This window comes from Strigops habroptila, chromosome 4 (genome assembly GCF_004027225.2).
Source record: "Strigops habroptila isolate Jane chromosome 4, bStrHab1.2.pri, whole genome shotgun sequence".
NCBI lineage: Eukaryota > Metazoa > Chordata > Aves > Psittaciformes > Psittacidae > Strigops > Strigops habroptila.
In genome coordinates, this window is record NC_046358.1 from 3,727,131 (window position 1) to 3,748,287 (window position 21,157).

The 21,157-nt window shown below is 48.3% G+C and overlaps 1 protein-coding gene across 1 annotated transcript in view; it reads left to right on the forward strand.

Annotated features, from left to right (window-relative positions):
* The first annotated feature begins 1,523 nt into the window (after positions 1–1,523).
* The window catches only part of HSD17B12 (hydroxysteroid 17-beta dehydrogenase 12), a 90,317-nt gene continuing 70,683 nt past the window's right edge, over positions 1,524–21,157 (forward strand). The window contains 3 exon segments of the mRNA XM_030482340.1: positions 1,524–1,604; positions 1,606–1,784; positions 1,786–1,958. Coding sequence (XP_030338200.1) covers positions 1,524–1,604; positions 1,606–1,784; positions 1,786–1,958 — 433 coding nt within the window.

The following is a 21,157-nucleotide window of genomic DNA, read 5'->3' on the forward strand; positions in this document are numbered from 1 at the left end:
ATCCTCTTTCAAGAAGCTCGTGCCCTGTGAAGCAGGTGAAGGGGTCATGGAATGGGACAAGGAGAGATAAATAATAGGTAGCTTGTGAGTCCATTCAGTTTACAGCAGTCTGCAGGGGTGGGATCAGCTCCACTCTTGTGAGACCCCCCCCTGCAGTCCTGATCCCGCTCTGGGGCAACAACACAAGAGGGACGTGGAGCTGTTGGAGAGAGTCCAGAGGAGGCCACGGAGCTGCTGCGAGGGCTGGAGCAGCTCTGCTCTGGAGCCAGGACGAGAGAGCTGGGCTGGGTCAGCCTGGAGAAGAGAAGGCTCCTGAAGGGGAGACCTTAGAGCAGCTCCAGTGCCTAAAGGGGCTACAGGAAACCTGGAGAGGGGCTTTGGACAAGGGCCTGTAGGGACAGGCCAAGGGGAATGGCTTTAACCTGCCAGAGGGGAGATTGAGATGAGCTCTTAGGCAGAAGTTCTTCCCTGTGAGGGTGCTGAGGCACTGGCACAGGGTGCCCAGAGAAGCTGTGGCTGCCCCATCCGTGGCAGTGTTGGACACAGGGGCTTGGAGCAACCTGCTCTAGTGGAAGGTGTCCCTGCCCGTGGCAGGGGGTTGGAACTGGATGAGCTTTAAGGTCCCTTCCAACACAAATCAGTCTGGGATTTCCCAGGCAGGGGAGAAAGGAAAGGCAACATGTAAAAGTACCCTCCCTGCTGCCTGTCACTGACCGCTCAGATGGGGATGGGTCTCCAAAAACCCTCATGTAGAGGTTTCCTGCTGCTTGTAACAAGGTCATTGTTAAATAAACTGTATAAAAAGGTGGTTTTCTAGAAAAAGATGTTGACACTGAGAGTTGCAAAAGTCCTTTAAACCCACCCATCTCCTCCATCTCCACCACTGCTGGCCTTCGGTTGACCTACACCTTGCTCCAGGCTGCCCTTGATTTTCCATGTCCCTTAGGCATGAGGAACTTCCAGTCTCCATTGGGAGCTGTGTCTGTGCCTCAGCCCCTGCTCCATGTCCAGCCCCTCCTCTTGCCCTTGTTCCAGCTCTAACTCCAGCCTCTGTTCCAGTTCCAGCCCCTATTCCCAGCTCCTGTTCCAGTTCCACCCCTGCTCTACCTCCTGTTTCCATCTCCAGCCCCATTCCCAGCTCCTGTTCCCATTCCCAGCCTCTATTCCCAGTTCCTGTTCCCATTCCCAGCCTCTATTCCCAGCCCCATTCCCAGCTCCTGTTCCCATTCCCAGCCTCTATTTCCAGCCCCTATTCCCAGCTCCTGTTCCCATTCCCAGTCTCTATTCCCAGCCCTATTCCCAGCCCCATTCCCAGCTCCAGCCCCCGCTCCCCGCACTGCGGGCGGGGGGAGCCCGCGGACGTATTCAGCTGCGGGGCGGAGCCTGAGCATTTTATGAATGGGCTCATATGACGTCAACGAGGGCGGGAAGAGGGGCCCCGTCTTCCACCAATCCTGCGAGACCCCGGGGCGGCAAGACCAATCAGAGCGCGACAACCGTGTGACGGCCATCCTCGCAGTCCAATGGCTGTAAGAAAGCGGTGCCGACCACGTGGTGCGCAGGCCGCAAGTAGTACGGGGGCGTGCGGCCGCTCGCGCCCTGCCCCCCTCCTTTCCGGCGTGGCGCGGCCGCGCGGCCGGGGGGGGCGGGCGGGGCCGGCCTCGTTGCCTGGTTACCGGGTGATTGATAGGCCCCTCAGCCAATGGCAGCGCGGCGGGGGTGGGCGCCGTGACGGCTGCGGGCCGGCGGTGGCCGGGAGGGCTCAGTGCGGCCGCGGCTCCTCCGCAGCATGGTGGGTCCCGGCGCGCTGCCGGCCGCCGGCCTGCTCTACTGGCTGGGCGCGCTGGGCACCGCCTGCGCCGCCGCGCTCGCCTCCTACCGCCTGCTGGTCGCCTTCCGCGTGTGGGTGCTGCGCAGCGGCGCCGCCGCCGTGGGGCCGGCGTTGGGAGCCTGGGCAGGTGAGTGCGTGTCCGGACCCCGCGGAGGGGGGGTGTGCGCGGCGCGTCCCTCAAGGGGAGAGCGGGCGGCCCTGCGGAGCGGCGCCGGCGGTGAGGGACCGGCGGGTGCTGCCGCTCCGTGCGCGGACGCGGGGAGGAGGCGGTGTGTGGGTGCGGGGGAGCGTGTCCCCGGGGCGCGGTGCGGGTCGGTCCCGCTCCCGGTCGCCGTTTCCCGGGGGGCCGGTCTTGGCGCGCCCGCCCCCTCCGCGCGGGCCGCGCACCTCATCGCTGACGTCACGCAGCGCCCCCCCCGCACCCTCCCTCCGGAGGAGCGGGGCTCCCCTCCTGGCACCGCGGCATCGAGCGCGGCCCGGCCGCGGGTTCGGGACCGGCGTCAGACAAGAGCGGGGCCGCTGCGAACCGCGGGAGCGGCGGTGGGACCGGAGCGGCGTGAAAGTTGTGCCGGACCCGCTGAGGGCACTTCGGTAACGGGTCAAAGCAGCAGTGTCCGTCCCTGGTGAAAGGGATAACGAGTGATGACCCGGAGACTCGTCACAGCATCCCGGAGATGCAGGGCTGGAAGCGCAGCAGAGGGTGTTAGGAGGGCTCTGGCAGTGCTGCATGGTGCTAACTTTACTCAGTTCTCCGTTTCCCGGTCTCAGGAACCGTGCTGGGAACAGTCGTTTCTTCCATCTTAGTCTGACACTGCTATATCATTAAGTAATGATGAGGAATTAGCAATTGCTCCTCTGCCAGTGTGACAGATGAGGCCAAGAGGATTCTCAAACCCATTCTTGCCAAAGGCAGCGGGAAGGGAAAGTCCTGTGCGTGGTTGGGAATTGATAAGATGGGCCTTAAATATAGTTGCAGAGTGTAAGAGCTGTGAGTTTAGAGATGAGATGGTAGTTCCAAAGGCTGCAAAAGGTATGTCCCTCTGTCGGGGAGCAGGAGGGCATCGAGTGCTGAGGCTGCTTCTGGGTGCAGGTCTGTAGGTGCAGCAGCCCACAGCGAGCTGGTGGGTCATTGGGCTAATGGATGTGGTTCCCCATAAGTCATAACAGCCAACACAGAACTCGTATGTGAACACAAGGTTGGGTGGTGGAATGTCTACTGGAGTGAGATGCTGGTAAACCAGCAGTGCTGCTGGCAGCATAACCCCGGAGCATGCCATGGGTCCTGCATGCATAGGCTTGAAATGCAGCAGCAATGCTTTGGATAAGTTATAGTGTTACATGCAGATGATGAGGGCCCGTATCTTCCAGCTAGAGGAATGGTATAGCAGTTAAAGATACGGTTGGTACAGGGGACCCAAAGCCTCTTTGGCTTCTTAATGTTAGTTTTGAGTATATTGCTGTATTATCAGTTGTCTTCTGACCTGTGGTGCATCGCAGAAGTCTTGGTGGCCAGTTTCAAACATGAGAGTTTGCAGTGCTTGAGTAACCATTCTGTGATTGTATGAAATGCCAGCTTATCAGCTAGAACCACAAACTATAGACAGCAGATCTTCCCTCAGCCACATCCTCAAACATCCCATGAACAGACAACTGTGATGTGAATGTCCTCTGTCACTTCCCTACGGGCAGCAGGAGGCCATTGTGTGTGGCTTACAAACATTACTGTTCCTCTGTGCCATGATCATGATCTTCAAGGCATGGAGGAGCATTGTCAGTACAGCCAAATTCCCTGTGTTTATTAGTCCTGATCTGAAGTGGGAGCTCTACTGCAGCGTCCAGGAGGATGGAGGAACAGGATCATGGTGTCTGCTAACTTAGAGCTGAGCTGTCTCTGTAGAAAGACCTGTGCCCATCATCAGATAGCTGTTGTATGTCCTCTGTGTGCTACTCATGCAGGCGAGATGCTGCTTTACTGGGGCAACTACTGTAGTCTCTAATGAAATGAGGAGAGGGTTTCTCAGTCTGAATAAGCACAGAGGTGGTTTGCCCTGAAGTGCTTTGTGGCAATAGGTTGGGGAGGTTCTCTGTTCCTTTTGGGAAAGAGGATGAAGGAGCGGCTGCAGATGCATTGGGTCACCCTGAGAATTAGCAAATCACTAAATCATACGGTAGGAAGGAGTGCATTTCCTCCCTCCTGGTCTTGTAAAACCCAATGGGTTCGATGCTAATGAATTGCTCTGATTGCTGTGACAATGCATCCTTTCTACTGCACAACTAGAAAGCAACTTTACAACAGCTAGAAAGCCCCTTTTTGTAAGGGCTCCTTACTGCCCTTTAACTCTTCCCCACACATCTGGAAATGAGTTGCAAATTCTTGCTTTCTTAGTGGGTTTTTGGTTGCATCTATGCAATTGCTTCTGTCTAAGCTCTAAACTGGCTGGTATTTAGAAGGAGGGGATGTGAGGTCAAGGAAGAACTCTGTGAACCTGTCATGTACTCTAAGGAATTAGATTTATACTACTTTAAATAGCAGCTGCTTTGACAAAAAATTGTATTTTTTCTATGGTAACATGTGTGAAGGTCTGTGTGCAGCTTTTGTGGCTTTCTCTCCCTATAACCCACATCTGGCATGGTTTTGGGTACCATACAATGGCGGAGGCTGGGTGGATGTTGTTTTGATGTGGGATGTTTGGGTGCATCTTGAGAGAGAATACAGTGTCAGGGTCAAGTGCTCTGTGCCTCACGAACTGGTAGCAGGAGATAAGAATGGCAGCTCCCTTGCTTGGAAAACAATTGAGCTAAATAAACCGCAGGCTTGATAGGAGCAGAGTGTAAGGAGTCATTCTGAAGTCACCAAGAATACAGCAAAGATGTGGCAGCTCCAATGCCTTCCTCTACACAGGCAGTGCTGGTTGTTGTGATCCCTAAAGGTATTCCCTTAGGTCGGATGAGGGTGTCTTATTCTTCTCCCATTGATGGTGGTGGCAGGCAGCCACTTTGCCTCTCTGCCATTGACAGTTTGGTGTGTTCTGGATTGTGTCTGGAGCAGGGAACCTTCTGCTGCTGTCATAGCTCCCATTTGGAGAGTTGCCCAAATCTCCTATTTTAGGAAGCCGCCTCCTTTTTCTGGAAAAGATGAATTTGTTTTTCTGCCCCTTTCCCTGCAGAAACTTGGTGAAATGAAGTAAAATCCTCTGGTAATTCAGGCTGGGAGGGACTTCAGAACCCTCTGCTCAGAGCAGGGTCAGATGTGAGGCCTGACGGGTTTGGTACATGCAAATAATCAACTTTGTATGTTCAAAATACACCAGCACTAGAAGTTAGAGTGATCTGATAGAGTCATAGAATCATAGAATGGTTTGGGTTGGAAAGGAGCTTAAGGTCATCCAGTTCCAACCCCCTGCCGTGGGCAGGGACACCTCACACTGGATCGTGTCACCCAAGGCTCTGTCCAACCTGGCCTTGAACACTGCCAGGAATGGAGCATTTATCACTTCTTTGGGCAACCTGTTCCAGTGCCTCAGCACCCTCACAGTAAAGAACTTCTCCCTTATATCTAACCTGAACTTCCCCTGTTTCAGTTTGAACCCATCACCCCTTGTCCTATCGCTGCAGTCCCTGATGCTCTAAAACTTCAAACATCTTGGTCATGTCAAATACTTAAACTTTGATTTCTTATTTCCTGGCTCAAAATAGCAAATATTTGAATGAGAAATATTTTCCCCCTCCCCCAATTTGCTGTAACTGAAGTGTAGTTTGAACTGGAAACTGAGTTTATTTTGACCACATATTTGGCCATATGACCCTCAAAGTAAAATCCTCAGAGTAAAAAGCCTCAAAGTAAAAGCCTCAAAGTAAAAGCCTCAGAGTGGCTTAGAAAAGCACCCACCACCTCTTCCCCCATTGCCTTTGATACAGGCATGGTTGAATAATCGTACATTTAGTGATTACAGAATGCCTGATAGCGATGATGCTTTCTCATGTGGTGAATACAGCTGTACAGTTGTATTGGGGCCAACAAATGTTTGGGAAGATCAGCTTGCCTTAATTAAGCTGCTTGGAGTTTATTCACTAGCATGCAAAAATAACTAAATCTGGGCAATTTGCTCTAGATTCCTTAAAAAAGAATCTCTAAGAGGTTATTAATCAGGATGGTGCTCTCCACTGCCTCGAACTTGAATTTGGTTCTACACAAAACCCCCCTATTCAGCCTTAAACCGTGCTTTTCCTGTGTAAATGTTTAACAGTAAGTTCTTTCACGAGCAGCAAAGCTGGGTGAACACTCTCTGCCTGTTCTTGTTGGCTACTTTTACTTACCATGGGTTACATTTGTCTGTGTGTAGCCCAGCATCTGAAAATAGCAATCCGTATACCAGGGCCACTAAGGGGAGGCATGAAAATGTATGTAACAGGGTACACAAGCAGTGGAGTAGATACTTATTTGTGTCTCTGTGGTCAGGTCCTTTAAAAACTAAGAATATGTGGGGTGATGTCCAAACTTTTATTTGAGTAGGAAGGTTGGGGTAATAACAAGCTCTAAATGAGACCTTAACAATAATCTTATTGGATTAATAAAATGTGATGCTTATGTGAAGAGGAAGTACATAACAGTCCTTATACTATATAACAGGCCATCTGATAGACTTCCAATACATAAAGGGAGGCCTACAAGAAGAGGGACTTTTGACAAGGGTGTGTAGGGACAGGACAAGGGGGAATGGCTTTAAACTGAAAGAGGAGAGATTTAGATTGGACATTAGGAAGTTCTTCCCTGTGAGGGTGCTGAGGCACTGGCACAGGGTGCCCAGAGAAGCTGTGGCTGCCCCATCCCTGGCAGTGTTCAAGGCCAAGTTGGACACAGGGGCTTGGAGCAACCTGCTCTAGTGGAAGGTGTCCCTGCCCGTGGCAGGGGTTGGGACTGGATGAGCTTTAAGGTCCCTTCCAACACAAACTATTCTATGATTCCAAGTGAGAAGCTGGATTTTGTGCTTGTAAATTCTTTGAGTTTTAGAGTCTATCTGTGGGATTATGCTTTCCATGATTCCTGGAAACAGCATCTTATAAAACAGACCCTGATCCTTATGAAGTTCTTGGGACAACATTAATACAGTAAGTCGGGAGGTGAATGATTTTAATGACAATTTAAGAACTCCGTTAAAATGCCATTCACTTTAGTGCTGACCAGGTGATAACTTGTTGATAACTTTGAGCAGCTTTCACAAGCAATGTCATTTTTCAGGCTCCTTAGCATCAAGTGAATAGTTGTCACCCGAAGGCTTTCTTGTTTCTGCAAGTAAGTTTCAGTCCCTGTTGCACAAATGAGTGCAGTCCTGCTTTGCAGGTGTTTGACAATGTGCAATGATAGTTGACAGATCGTGTCACAAATCTCTGTTGCAGATTAGAACAGCCAACCCAGTGCAATGTGTGGTGAGGGAGTTTCAACCTCTCTTAGCACTGCTGTCTCTGCAGGATGTGAGAGGAGAGGCTCTACACAAATCCCTGTTTTCCCTGCGCTCCAGTGCTTGGAGTGTTTGTAACTCAGGAGAGAGCTTTGGTTATCTCTTGTTCTTTAGCAGAATCACTTATTCAGGGATTTATCATCTTAAGAACTTCACATCTGTGGCAAGGGATTTCTTGTTCTCAGTTCTGGGTGCTACACAGATACTTTTACCCTTGTACGAAGTAAAGCAACCCAAAAACTGACATTAAGAACATGTGATAACATGCCAGCTAGCTTATAACTCTTGATCCTGACAGCTCGAGTCAAACTTGCAGCCTGAACTCGGCACATCTATTTTCTTGTATGGCTGTTTGCAAAGTCCTTCTGAAGAGTTACTGCACTGAAACGTGGCTCTGGGAATGATCTGCTGCAAGTGTCCTAATCCTGTCTGAACTTCCCAGAAGTGCTGCACTCCAGGGTGTGTGGCTTGTTCTTTTCCCACTTACCATGTAACGTTTCCCAATATCCATCCTAAATTTTCTCTGGTAAAAAATGAGCTGTCCTCCTTTAGTCATCAATCCTGCTCATAGCTTGTAATTTAGAAGACTTCTGTCAGTGTCTCCCTCCAGCCTGCTCTTTGTGGACTAAGCAAATGCTGCTCTTCCAGAGCAACCCAGGAGTAGTGGGATCTCTGACCCTGTTGCTATCAACCAGGGCTCAGCAGCTTGCACTGTGTGGTGTTTCAATGGGCTGCAGCTCCTTCTGAGACCTTGTAGCTCCTGCTGAGTCAGGGAGATTCTCTAGGCTGCTACCACTAACATATCCTAAAATCAGTTTTGCTTCCTGGACAATATAGAGGAGTGAACAGTGCTCTGTTTTCTACTATTTTGCTGTCTTTGTGCTTCTTGATTGCTGCTTTTAGTGTTTTCGATTGCACATGATGTTACTGACTGTTTAAAGGGTCTCCTTAATAGGGTTGCTCAACACTTGCTGCATTAAGCAATGTACTCATTGATCGGAAGAGGAGAGGGAGAACAAATGCTTAGAACCTAGAAGTCCAGATTCCCATCTCCAGTTCTGCTGCATCCCTGTTGATGGGCTTTATCACTTCACTTCTGGCTTGTGTCAGCATCTTTTGAGACTAAATGTGTGTGTGCAGGCGTCACCAACCTCAGCATCAACCAGGCTGAGAACCTCCAGCTCTGGAGTTTGATTTGGTGGGAACACTGCCATTCTCCTGTGTTTTTTAGAGCTGCTTTTCATTTTTCAAGTGAAATTCTGGATGGAAGAGTTCAGTAATGCAGAACCGATGTCATTGGGGAACTGGAATCAGAATATGAACAGGGTTTGCCGTGTTTATCTGCAGGAACAGAGGTGCATGTGAGGGAGAGTTAAATGCTGCAGTATGGCTTCTCTACCTTCCAAAAACCCCAAAGCTAACACTGAGCGAAGGATGATCTTTAAAGTCCCTTCCAACCCAAACCATTCTGTGATTCTATTGTTTGCATAATATTGCATTCGTATTGTTTGCATTCTATTCTATTACCTTAATGTTTGCATTAAGGTAAAAGTAGTCTCTTGGTCCAGATTCTTTATATGGCTTTGTTTGGCCAGTGAACTTCCCTTTGGGAAGAGTACCTGTGAAGATCCCTGGTGAAAGGCCTTGTGTAGGAGTGGGGAGCACAGAAGTGTCTCCAGCAAAGCAGTCCAACTGGAACTGTGCTGGGTGTTAGAGCCGGTTGGGTGAATGCTCTCTTGTGTGAGGAACAAGTGAGCTGGCAGATGGTCCTGAGGGTGTGAGGGCAGAGCTGATAGTGGGGTTTGGGCAAAACTGCAGTAGTTTACTCTGTGGGAGTTGGATTTTTTTGGTAGGTGAGTGAAACATGTTGCTGTTCTTGGTCTTGTGAGTATTTTCATTACTAATCCATGGAGTGGGGCAGCATCTCTGCTATAGAAGGGATGATGATAGTAAGAAAATATCTTTCCTAATTATTCTAACAAATGCCAGATGTGATTCTTTAGGCTTGTATATGAACACAAATGTGGGATGAACAGCTTAGCTGGTGGGTAAAGCATCTCATGGTGTGTTGGGCTTGTGTGGTTTAATCACTTGCCTAATTAGATTTAGGGTTGCTGCTTCTAACTTCAGCTGACTTCTGTTGCTCACTTATTGATAGGCTTTAGGAAATGTACATTCCTAAAGCAAAACGCTTCAGACTGAGCATGTTAAATAGCCCTAATTCTAGCGTTTTCAGATATTGACTTCCTTGCCCTATAGTACACCTAATTGCACAAAAGGTTCTACCTTAAATCTGCTATTTTTTGACTGCTGATTATTTAACATTAATGTAGTGTTTTTGTTGAATCTGTACAACTTCCCAGATTCCTGGAGCTGAAGTCTAGAGCAGTACACCATCACCCACTGGGTGAGTCATTAGCAGAGCTGAAATCCTGATCCACAATATAGGCTTCTCCTGCTAATGCTGGTGTAGAGCTATATGCAAAATTTCCTACTGAGCTTTTAATGTACTCCCCTGCCCTCAGCAACAGATGGTGACACCTAAAATCCTGGGGTTTGGTTGTAGGTTTTGGAAGAAACCCCTTGTGTAGCAGTTCTTAAAGCTGGAGATGAGAGGTCCATGAGTTGGGCTTCGTGGAAGATGGTGCCTGTCCCTTTGTTTCTTGTACTTTCTCCATTTTTGTGTGACTCTCCCTGCTTTTTTCTCTCCTGAGGATTCTCTTGTGTTTCTCTGACTCAGTTGCTTGTCCCCAAGGGTGGGAGGCAGCAGTGTGGTTCAGGTTGAGGCATGGTCTGTGTATGTGTTGTACTTGCTGTCTAGTTGGCTGTACCGGATTTGGGTTTGGTTGCTTGGAGTTTTTCTGTTTTTCTCCTTCCTATTTTCTCCCCTTGAGTAATCGTGAGCCACGGTGTCCTAGGAGGGTGTATTACACCAGTCATGCCAGTACCTGAGGGGCAATTGCACTTGCACTGCTTGAGCTCTATAGTTAGTGGACAAGGATGAGCAGGGATGAGGAGCTCGGCTCTAGGGATGTTAATTACAAAGATTTTTGCAAAGGATTTTCATGTATGTTAGAAGACTACCACTGAAGCAGAAAGGGAGAAAAGCTGTAATGAGAGAAGGGGAATGGGAGATGTGGGATAAGCTCAATGGGGTTTCTGTTGTTTAGGGGAAGAAACTGTTGTGCAGAGACTAAAGAGCCTGGTCTCCTTCCAAAGTGTCTAGTCCCTGCTTTAGGGTGCAGAGGTTTGTGGAGGTGTACAAGGGAGCGTGTAGATATGGAAAACAGGAGGCAGAGAACTATCTACAGTGTGACTGCTGCTACGCAGCCAATGCTTGTTTATCATAGAATCATAAAATCACAGAGTGTTTTGGGTTGGAAAAGACCTTAAAATCCTCTAGTTCCAACCCCCTGCCATGGGCAGGGACACCTCACACTAGACCATGTCGTCCAAGGCTCTGTCCAGCCTGGCCTTGAACACTGCCAGGGATGGAGCATATTTATGCTTGCATGTGGCTCTTTACCACTGGATCCTTGTTTCAGCAAATCCCAGTTTCATGTTCCTTATCTGTGTCCAGCCAATCTGTTCCTCCAAAACTCTTCCCTTGTATCTCTTCTGAAGCTTCTGGAAGACCTGTTTCCCATGGGCTTCAGCCCCTCTGCTTCCTTCCCTAGAATTCTTATCCTGCCAGTCTTGAAGAGGTGTATTTGCCCAGTATTCCTGGTGTCTGATTCCCAATTGCCTCAAGAGCTTTCTATCTCCAGAGTGTGACTGAGTAGAGGTGATTCAGCACAGCCGATGAGTCAGATTGCTAACAGGAGGGAGAAGCAGCAATCAGGAGGATAGGGCAGTAAAGGATCACTGCGCTGCTGGAAGAAGCTGCTACCCTGTTAGTAGTTCAACAGGGATTACAGTTAGGGTGTCTTGCTGTTTGTTCCTGTCCTCAGATGTCCTCCTTGTCCAGCCCACTGTTCATCTGGCATGGCAGAAAGGGATGTGTGTTCTGGTCAACTTAGAGTTGTGCTTCAGGGCAAGTTACCTGTCCTAATACAACCTCTCTTCTTCAGTCTCTTTGTCCTGGTAGTCTCAATTCTGTCTTCAGATCTGTGTCTGAACTTCGGGGCTCTGCAGCTTTGTGTTGGTTCCTGGATTTTGATCCGAGATCCTCCATTTGCTGTTCTGGTTCTCCTTTGCTATTTTTGCCTATTCTAGTCATAGTCACTCCAACCTCCAGGGCTTTGATCATGTTCCTTTGCCCTGGAATCAGTTTATTGCCTCTCTCAAGTGATGTCAGTTTATAACTGAGATGCCATCAGTCACAACAAGACTGGGTGTGGGGATTTAGATCATGGCTTTATGATCTCTTTGCTGTGGGGAGAGAAGAAGGTAGATGGAGAACTCTTCTGCTTTGTTCCTCGTTGTGCTGGCACTGGTGTCTTCTTGTGCAGTGATCTCATTAAGGAGGCTGCCCTGCAGAAAATTAATTATTTTTGGCTATTTATGTTCTCTGGACTGCTTTGCTGTGGGCCAAATGAGTTCCAGTGCTGGTGCAACAGAAGGGAAACTCAGCAGTATTGTGAAACTGTATGTTGAGGATACAGTTAAGCGCAGTGGTCAGCTTATGTTGCTCCAAGACCAGGCTCCTGCCAAAAGAATTGCTTCTGTTCTAGTTGCTGGCTGTGAGCTCTCACTGCTTCCCTTATGTTGCCTCTAGTCGATGGTGTGAGGGAGGTCTGCTCACTAGCATGGTTGACAGCTTAACCCTGCAAAGAAAGACTAGCTATGGGGTTAGCTGGATCAGCTCGCTGATTTGCCTGCAAAGCAACTGGTGAACGGATGCTGAGGAAGCTGGTAGGAATGGATGGTTGGGTGATATCCTGCAGCTACGCTGGCTGAAACAGCCTGAAACTTCAGGAGGAGCCTGTTGTCAGTTCTATTGCTTGGCCTCATCTTGCTGGGCTATTCCAAAGCCTTGCTCTGCTTGGTTCCATGTGAGTGAAGATGAGTGTCATCTACGCAGTCTTGTGGGTATGGTGAGAGGCTTGTTTGTGAGTTGCAGAGTACAGTTTTGGAGGTCCTTGCTAACAAGTTCTGACAAGCTCCTTTCCATTTTGAAGACTAGGATAATGGTCTTGTATTGATTTGCTAGTTAGGGAATGAATTTTAAGAAAGAAAACTTTTCCCCCACCCCTTACGCAGTAGCTTTTGTACCCTATTCTATCCTTGTGGCCTTATCCTTGGGGACAGACCAGTTGTATTTGGCTATATTTAAAACTCTCATTCTGGTAACTGAAATCTTTGGTGCTTTACAGTGTTTGAAAATGAGGGGTGTGCGTGTGGGGTGGGTGGGTGGAAATCTGTTCATCCGGAAGTCATTTTGACTAAAATCTCTTGGCTTACAAAGAAAGAGGTGGATTTTCAAGCTGCCAGCTATGCAGAATTGGGGTAAGATCGCATCCCATCTGGGTTTGTCACTTCTATTGCTGGTTGTGGTCAAAAGCAAAGTGTAGAAGTTCCGATGTGAAACATTGCCTTGCCAACATATGAAAAGAATGGATTTATTCAGGGAAATGCTAGTGTGATGTATCAGTATAGACTAGCTCAGTCACTGTTAGTAAGCTTCGGATTGAAACCATGTCTTTTATATACACTAACTTAGAATTTATCTTCTTGCAGCTTTGCTTTTTTGCTGCTTAAACTTACGTTCAGCACAAATTCTATGCAAATGGAGGAAGGAGATCTGAATAAGAATATATTTTGCTTTATTTTATAAATGCATTTCTTTTTTAAATAGCCTTTACTGTAGAAGTTGGTTTATATTTTAATTTTTAAAGCCTTATTTTGGGGGGGGGGCTGGAATTAGTAGTATGACATGCATCTAAGCAAGGGATGGTGATCATAACTTTTAATGCGTGGTCCGGTCCTGCATATAGTATTACTAGCTGAGGATTTTCTGCAGCCTGAAGTTTTGCCCTTATTCCTAAATGTTGGAGCAGTGATCATGTTCTTAAAGCATCTTGCTGTTTTATTTTTGTCCCTAAGGTACCGAGATCTTTCTATGCGGAGGTGGTAACAGCAACCTCCTCTGCTCTTCCTAGTGTCTGGCTTCTAAAGGAGGGTTTTCTCTTGGAGCAGAGAGAGAAGTCCAATAGCAGGTCCTCCAGTCCCAATCAGGGGGAACTGGGGGAGCAGTACTGGCAACCTTTTCTATTGCTTATTCCTCTAGTGGAAGCTGCAAGCCTTTCTAAATCAGAAGGTCCTCGAAGTTGGGATAGGAGAGCTGAAAGGGTGGAATGTCAAGAAGGGAGGAAAGCAGCAAATAGAAAAAGAAGGATTGGGGTGGGAGGTTCATAAAGCCAAACAGGGAGCAGCCTATCATGGGTTCTGCTTTCCGGAGCATCCAGGCAGTTGGTGGGTGCTGTTCTGCTTTTCTAGCATTATATCTCTGTCAAAGGGTGTTGCTGGCAATTCCTCTGAGCTGCTTTTTTTCTGAGCCATGGCTGGTCAGCTTGCTTGGGATGAGCTGAAGAGTCCTGTTACCATTTGCTTGAGTGGAGGGCTCTCTAAGTGACAACGGTGGTGTGGACATTGCAGTGGAGACCTTGGAAGGAGCTTGTGGTGGATCTTAATGGTGGGGGTGTGCTGCATTCTTGGTGTAAGTCTCCATAGAAGTCTTCACCTTGCCAGGAACAGGGTATATGCTGAGGACCTGGTGAATAATGCAGTGTCTGCCGGTGCTCAGTGATGGAAACGGGGCTCTGTGGGGCCTGAAATTCGTGTAGGGTGAGGGCAGGGTCCTCGTGTCTGCCTCTGTCCTGCTGCCTTGCGTATGGGGCATATGGACCTGGGGACACATGGGGCAGGCTGGCAGTGAGGGGTGCAGGAAATGCTCTCATTCTGCCTGCTGCTGAGCATGGTGTGGGCTGGGCTGCCAAGGAAGAGCTGATATCCCAGGGCTGGTCCTGCTGGAAGCCAGGCTCTGCGGAAGTGCCTCATGCGGAGCAGGGCTCCCATGCCTCGATAACGTGTGTTTTGAATGTCAGGAGTATTGATCACATCCACTGTGTGCCGTGACACGGGCATCCTGGGATCAATGTGTAGGAGTGGAAGGTGCTCCTTGCGCCTCGTGTGGGACTCACAGGCTGAACCACTGCTTCCTTGGGGCTGCCCTGGCCCCTTTCCCACCCTTGGACTGGGAAAGAGGCCTCATGCATGATTGAGGGCAGATGGATGCATGGCCCCAGCAGGTCCCTTCCCAGTCCCTAGTGGTGTCTCTCAGGGCTTGGTGTTAGGGCCAGTGTGGTTTAATATCTTCATTGATGATCTGGATGAGGGGATTGAGTGCACCCGCAGTGTATTTGCAGACTACACCAAGTTAGGAGTGTTGATCTGCTGGAGGGTAGAGAGGCTCTGCAGAGCAATCTGGACAGGCTGGATCCAAAGGCTGTGGGTCAGTGGGATGAGGTTCAACAAGGCAAAGTCCCAGATCCTGCACTTGGGCCACAACAGCCCCATGCAACGCTCCAGGCTTGGGGAAGAGTGGCTGGGAAGCTGCTCATGGAAGAGGACCTGGGGATGCTGATTGATGGAGCTGAACATGTGCAGCTTGTGCCCAGGCAACCAAGAAGCCAGCAGCATCCTGGCCTGTCCCAGCACCAGTGTGGCAGCAGGGCCAGGGCAGGGATTGTCCCCCTGTGCTGGGCACTGGTGAGGCTGCACCTCGAATCCTGTGTCAGTTCTGGGCCCCTCACTCCAAGAGAGACATTGAGGTGCTGGAGCGGGGCCAGAGAAGGGCCCCGGAGCTGGTGCAGGGCCTGGAGCACAAGTGTGATGAGGAACGGCTGAGGGACCTGGGGGGGTTCAGTCTGGAGAAGAGAAGGCTCAGGGGGGACCTTCTCGCTCTCTGCAACTGCCTGACAGGAGGATGGAGCCAGGAGGGGGCTGGTCTCTGCTGCCAAGGAACAAGGGATGGGACAAGAGGAAACGGCCTCAAGCTGCGCCAGGGGAGGTTTAGATGGAGATGAGGAACAATTCCTTCCCCAAAGGGTGCTCAGGCGCTGGAACAGGCTGCCCAGGAATAACCATCTCTGGAAGTGTTCACACACCGTGTCGTTCAGTGGCCATTAGTGCCATGGGTTAGTGGTGGCCTTGGCAGCGCTGGGGAACGGTTGGACTTGATGATCTTAAAGGTCTTTTCCATCCCGGTTCATTCCATGATCCTGTTGTGGGATTCCCGCCGCGGCGCCGCAGCGCCCCCTGCCGGCCCCGCGCGGCAGCCCGGGAGCGGGTGTTCGGCGCCGTCGGTCGGGTCCCGGTGCCGCCGCCGCCGCCGCGTCTCGTTCCCCGCTGGCTCCGGCGGGGGAAGCCCGCTCCGCTCCCGCGGGATCCGCTCCCCGTGGGTGGGGGCCGCTCCTGCCTCCGCCAGGGGTTAACGCCGCCTCACCTCAGCCGCCCCGGCAGCGGGGAGGAGGAGCGGGGCCGTCACTGCGGCGGCTCCGCGCCCGTTACCTAACCGGTGACATAACGCGCTCCCTCCGCTCCGCTTCACGAGCGCATGGGGCTGGCCATGGGGCCGGGGCCCGCATGGGCACGGCCGGGGGGCGGTTGGTTTCCTCCTCCTCATCCTCCCGCATCCCCGTTATTCCCGGGGCCGGGAGCGGGGACCGCAGCCTCCACGTGTGATGGGGACACCGGGGGGTTCGGGGGGGACCCCGAGCACAGCCCATGCAGCACCCACAGGCACTTCCCCTGCTCTGGCAGTGCATGGGATGAACTGCAGCAGAAACGCTGAAGGAGGCTCGATGTGAGCCTTGTTTCCATAGGAAAATTGGGGAGTTTTCCACCGGGGAATATACTTCAAGTTTTCAAGTGCTCAGCGTGAAACATAGAAGGCATCAGTGACTGTTTCTTTATTTAGAAATGGGAAGGGAAAAGGCAGCGTTGCCTGAGCTTTTCCTTCAGTCTTTAATGCAAACACCTACTGCAAAACAGTGCTGGTACAGAACCCTCCCCCCAAACAAGCTGAAAACCAGTCAAGGATTTCTAAATCGCTTTAACATGAGAGTCTCCCTAATGCTTGATGGTAATTTATCGAGGGCATTTCTCAGGAGACAACTGTTACCTTCCAAATTGATTAACTTGAGCATGTTAACATTATTCATCTTCCTCTCCCCCCCCCCCCCCGATGGACAGAAATATTCAATTAAAGCAAATGTAATTAAGAGCGTGGGATGGAAGGGACCTCTGTGGAACAATAATTACTAAATATTCTCATTTTAGCTAAAATCAGGTGATGTATATATATTTTAGGGCCAAAAAATACAGAATGGTCTTCAGATTTGATCGTTTTCTAGCGCTGCATCGTTGTCTTTCATTTCTAAGCGACCCCCTTTTTATGAATGGCAGGTTTTCCTCAATTGAGGAGACTACAGTCTGTTCCTTGTTCCTTCTTCAGGTCTGCGGGCTAGAGGGTGCTGCTGAGCACTTGAGTAATCTTCCTGACAATGCGGAGGAGAAAGACTTTCAAAAGGTGTGGTTTGAGCTTGTTTAAGCTTCTGTTCGAGAGCTGCAGTGCACAAAAGCAGGAGAACCGGCTCACTTCTAATTTCAGCAAATTAAAGATGGTTTGTAGTGCACAGATAGAATGTGAAATGTGGACTTTAAACATTGCAGAGTACCTCACGCTTGTTGTAGGCAGGGTATACATTGAAGTGAAGTTTAATGGCTTTTCACAACTTTAGACTCTGTATGAACCATCTATTTGAATAGGTTGCTCCTCATCGTAATTAGGTAACTTCTAAAGACTCTAGAAATCTGAATTCTTCTTGCTCCACTTCTCTGTGTTTCTAAGAGTTGCCTTTATAACATCTCAGCAGCTGAATACAGACTTGCCAGCTACGTCAGCTTTTATCTGTGGTTGTCTTTGCATCTTTTTAACACCACATTATCTGCTAAATATACTCCTAAAGCCATCTAGGTCTCCAAACACGCACAAGGAAGCTATTTCCAGTACGACGGAGAGGGCTCCACTTTTAACAGAAATAATGGTCTTGGAGTGAGAGGTTATAAAAGGTTTAGAGCCATTCCTAGCATAGGATAAACATGCTCACCAGCTTCTCATGGATCTTGGAGTGCATGCAATCATACTCAAACCTGTGAGAGGGGGCACCCTGAGGGGTGTTTTCTTCTCTCCCCAGAAGTGCTACTTTAGCAGTTGGTTTGAGCAAGATTGCACAGAAACTTCATTTAAAACTAGCAAAAGGGAAGGGAGGAAGAGTCATATTTAATGTTGGTTTGTGTTGAATAGCAACAGGCAGCTTAAATGGTTTAATTCACCTGTTTTTGTCCTTGAGAACTGAAAGTTTGGGTGATCTGAAGTTTTGGATCTTTCAGGTAGGTGAGAGTAGAAGCATGACCTTTTACTAGAAGATATCTCTAATAATATCTCTAAACAAGAAGATACCACTTCTCACTTAATGTATACTACTTTAAGAAGCCCTCTAGGCTAATTAGTGTTCTAAACCCTTCAATTTTATTAATCATGGAATGGTTTGTGTTGGAAGGGACCGTAAAGCTCATGAAGTTCCAAGCCCCTGCCACGGGATGGGACACCTTCCACTAGAGCAGGTTGCTCCAAGCCCCTGTGTCCAACCTGGCCTTGAACACTGCCAGGGATGGGGCAGCCACAGCTTCTCTGGGCACCCTGTGCCAGCACCTCAGCACCCTCATAATGAAGAACTTCTTCCTAATGCAATAAGCTAAATCTCCCCTCTTTCAGTTTAGAACCATTCCTTCTTGTCTGATCACTACATGCTTTTGTATTACACAGAATTACCTAATTTAAGTGCTGGAGACTTTCCCCTGGCGTTGGTCACGCTAGCTTCAGTCCACATTTATCCCAGACAAGCTGCACACAGATGTAGTAAGGCTACAAGATGATGATAGGCTGACCCACTCACTTAAAATTGTGAATGTCCTGCAGTCCCACAGTTCTGCAGCCTCATGTGAGGACCTGTGGGCTGGGTGAATGGGAGCAGGTCTTTGAGGCTTTCGTAACACTGGTGAATGTTTCTCACCTCTGTGTCTGACACAACACATCTTGTGTTGCCGCTGTCCTCTTCCTTTGTGTCAGTAAAACCATCAGGAACTGGCTGGGTCTCCTGGTTTGTCATCACTCCTGTAGTGCAGGAGTGAAGCAGATGTACACTTGTACTCTAGCTTCCCACTGTATATACATTAAAGAGCTCAAGCTTGCTTTCTGCAGTTGTCATCCTCCTACCACCTTCACAAGACCTTGTAAAATTCCCTGTGTGATGCTCCCCATACTGCTATTTTGGGGCTTCAGGTATGGAAGTCTCTGTGCTTCAACTTCCCTACTTTGGAGCAGGTTATGTGGTTTGGGCGTGAATCTTGTTACCGCTTCAGCTGTTCTGCAGAATCCTTCTTTTCGTACCTCTGTGTCCCTAGAGCACATGCTAACTTCTCAGTGTACAGCTTGTTTTAATGTTGCTTCTAGCCAAAATGAATAAAATATCACTGGGTGTCTTCCTGCCTCAATTTCTGCTCTACTTCTGAGCCGTCAGGATCTCTAAGAGAGTTTAATTCCCTGTTCTGTATATAGCTTCTGAATGAAATCTCTCCAAGTCTCGCTGCTTTGCATCCGGATTCCTTTTTTTCCCCCCAGATAGCCTGCGGATGTTACAGATCCTCCCTACAACGGCTTTCCTATGTCTGTGTTGGAACTGGGGGGAAGTAAATACATCATTTTGGTGGTGGGGAAGCAGAACTTGACTGCTCCAAAGAAGTTGTCAAGAGTTGTCAAGCTTTTTGACTTACGTCTTTCTTGCATGGTACATGACATGATGAGAACTCATGAAGAGGGGAAGATCTTGGAAATACCCTAAAACAAAGCAAATGCTTTTGCTGTGCTCAGATCCATCTTTACACCTGCTCTCTCCTGATCTGTTACACTGTAGGAGCTGAGGTGTAAAACTTGAAGTCAATGGTAATGCTGCTCATATTAACTGTAGGCCGTGCAGACTAGCCTGTGCAGTAAGATTTGAATTGACTCAAGTTGGGTTTTGTTTATAGCTGCTTAAAATTAAAATATCCAAGCCTGGAACATAATCAGGATGTTAATGTAGAGTTTAAATAGATCATGAGAGCAAAGGCTTGGAAATGCAAAACCCAAGCCAAATGTGAGCTGTTATATATATGTGATATATGCAGGGGAATTCCTCGTGAGCCCTAAATGCTGGCCATGACTGGAAAATGGATGGTCTGAAATAGTAGGCAAGAGCTGCTATATATACCCTGCATGTGTTAAGCAAAGGAATCAAACTCTGCACAGAGCAGATTTGGTTTATGGATTTATTAATATATTGTGTCCATGACCACACGTTCAAAACAGTAAAAGTATTTTTTATGGCCCTATGTCTTCCTCACCAGGCCCCTGGAGATCAGAAGTCAATCAAAAGTAGTTTTCTGGTTATTTTTGACTTTGGTAATACCTCTGATTTTAGGAAGGAGACAGTTGGCATTTAAATTTATAAGGGGTCAGTGGAAAATTCATCGTTAAGTTTGCATCTGTTAACGTGAACATCCACATGGCTATTGCAAAACCTAAAGGATTCACACATCCAAAGGGCTGAAATATCCTTATTCTATTTTAAAAATAATTAAGGAAAAAAAAAGCCCTAGTTTCTCTGGAACTCTTCTCGTTTTGGGAATTTTTAGCTGTTGAAACAGTCACAGAGCAGAAATGTGTCTTAACAGTTGTCAGGCACAAGAACTTTTTAAAAGATCTCCAAGAATGGAAATAGCTTTGGGAAGGATTGGATGTTGTATTAGCTTTGTGGGCTTTTCAAAGTCTTCACAAAAATAAAATCAGCAAGGAAACCAAGCTGCTTTGTATTCCAGTAGAAAATCAAGAGGGCAGAAAATCCCTATATGGGGTTGTGTAGCTTTCTTGTCACGTACAGTGCAGGGCAGGTGTATATGGTGATGATCTTAAGGTCCTTTCCAACCCTAACCATTCTATGAATGTGTGTATGTGTGTATATATCTATAAATATACACACACTTCTCTTCATGCGTAAAATCTCTTTCTTGGAAGAAACAACTTTAAAAAGGGTCACTCCTGTGGGTAATGCTGGTGCGGAGAACAGGAAGGTGACAATACAGGGTTATTAGGGACCTTGTAACGCGTTTTAATGTGGCTTGGGTTCTTAAATGAAAGGTTCTGGGAGAGCCCTTGCAGCTATTGCATCACTTGCTAAAAATAGCATCTTTACTGCATAAGGCAGCCTGTCTGCAGTGTGGATAGGCTTGAGAAATGAGTGCTTCTTGTGAATGATGTGCAGTCGTTTTTGCTTCTCAGCTAAGCAGGATTTTGGTCTAAATTTTGAGGCAGAATGAAATAAAAAGGTTTTATTTTCTGTCCCTGGGCGTGGGGTGAGTTTGAAAATAGCAGCGTCCACAGGTTCTGTCTGCAGCGTGGGTCTAAAAATACATTTTTAACCTTAGTGGAATTACCATTGAAAGACACTGATAAATATGTTCTTAGATTGTAATTGTCTGCAGAAAGGAGGAAGAAAAAATTTTGTGCAGCATGAGGTAGTCTGTTATTCTCATCAATCACTTAAAATTTAGGAGTGGTTTTTAGTTGCAATTACACAATGCAAGCAAAGTATAATGCTGATGTAAATTCTTATTAAAAAAACCCCCACAAACCTCAAATCCCTTCCCTTGAAAACAAGAGTTATGTTCTACAATGGTTTTTTTTTCCTCCCTTCTCTTATTCTGAAATCTTAGTCAAGCTGTAGCAGCAAGGGAGTGTGTTTGTATTCCAGTGGTGTTGCTGAAC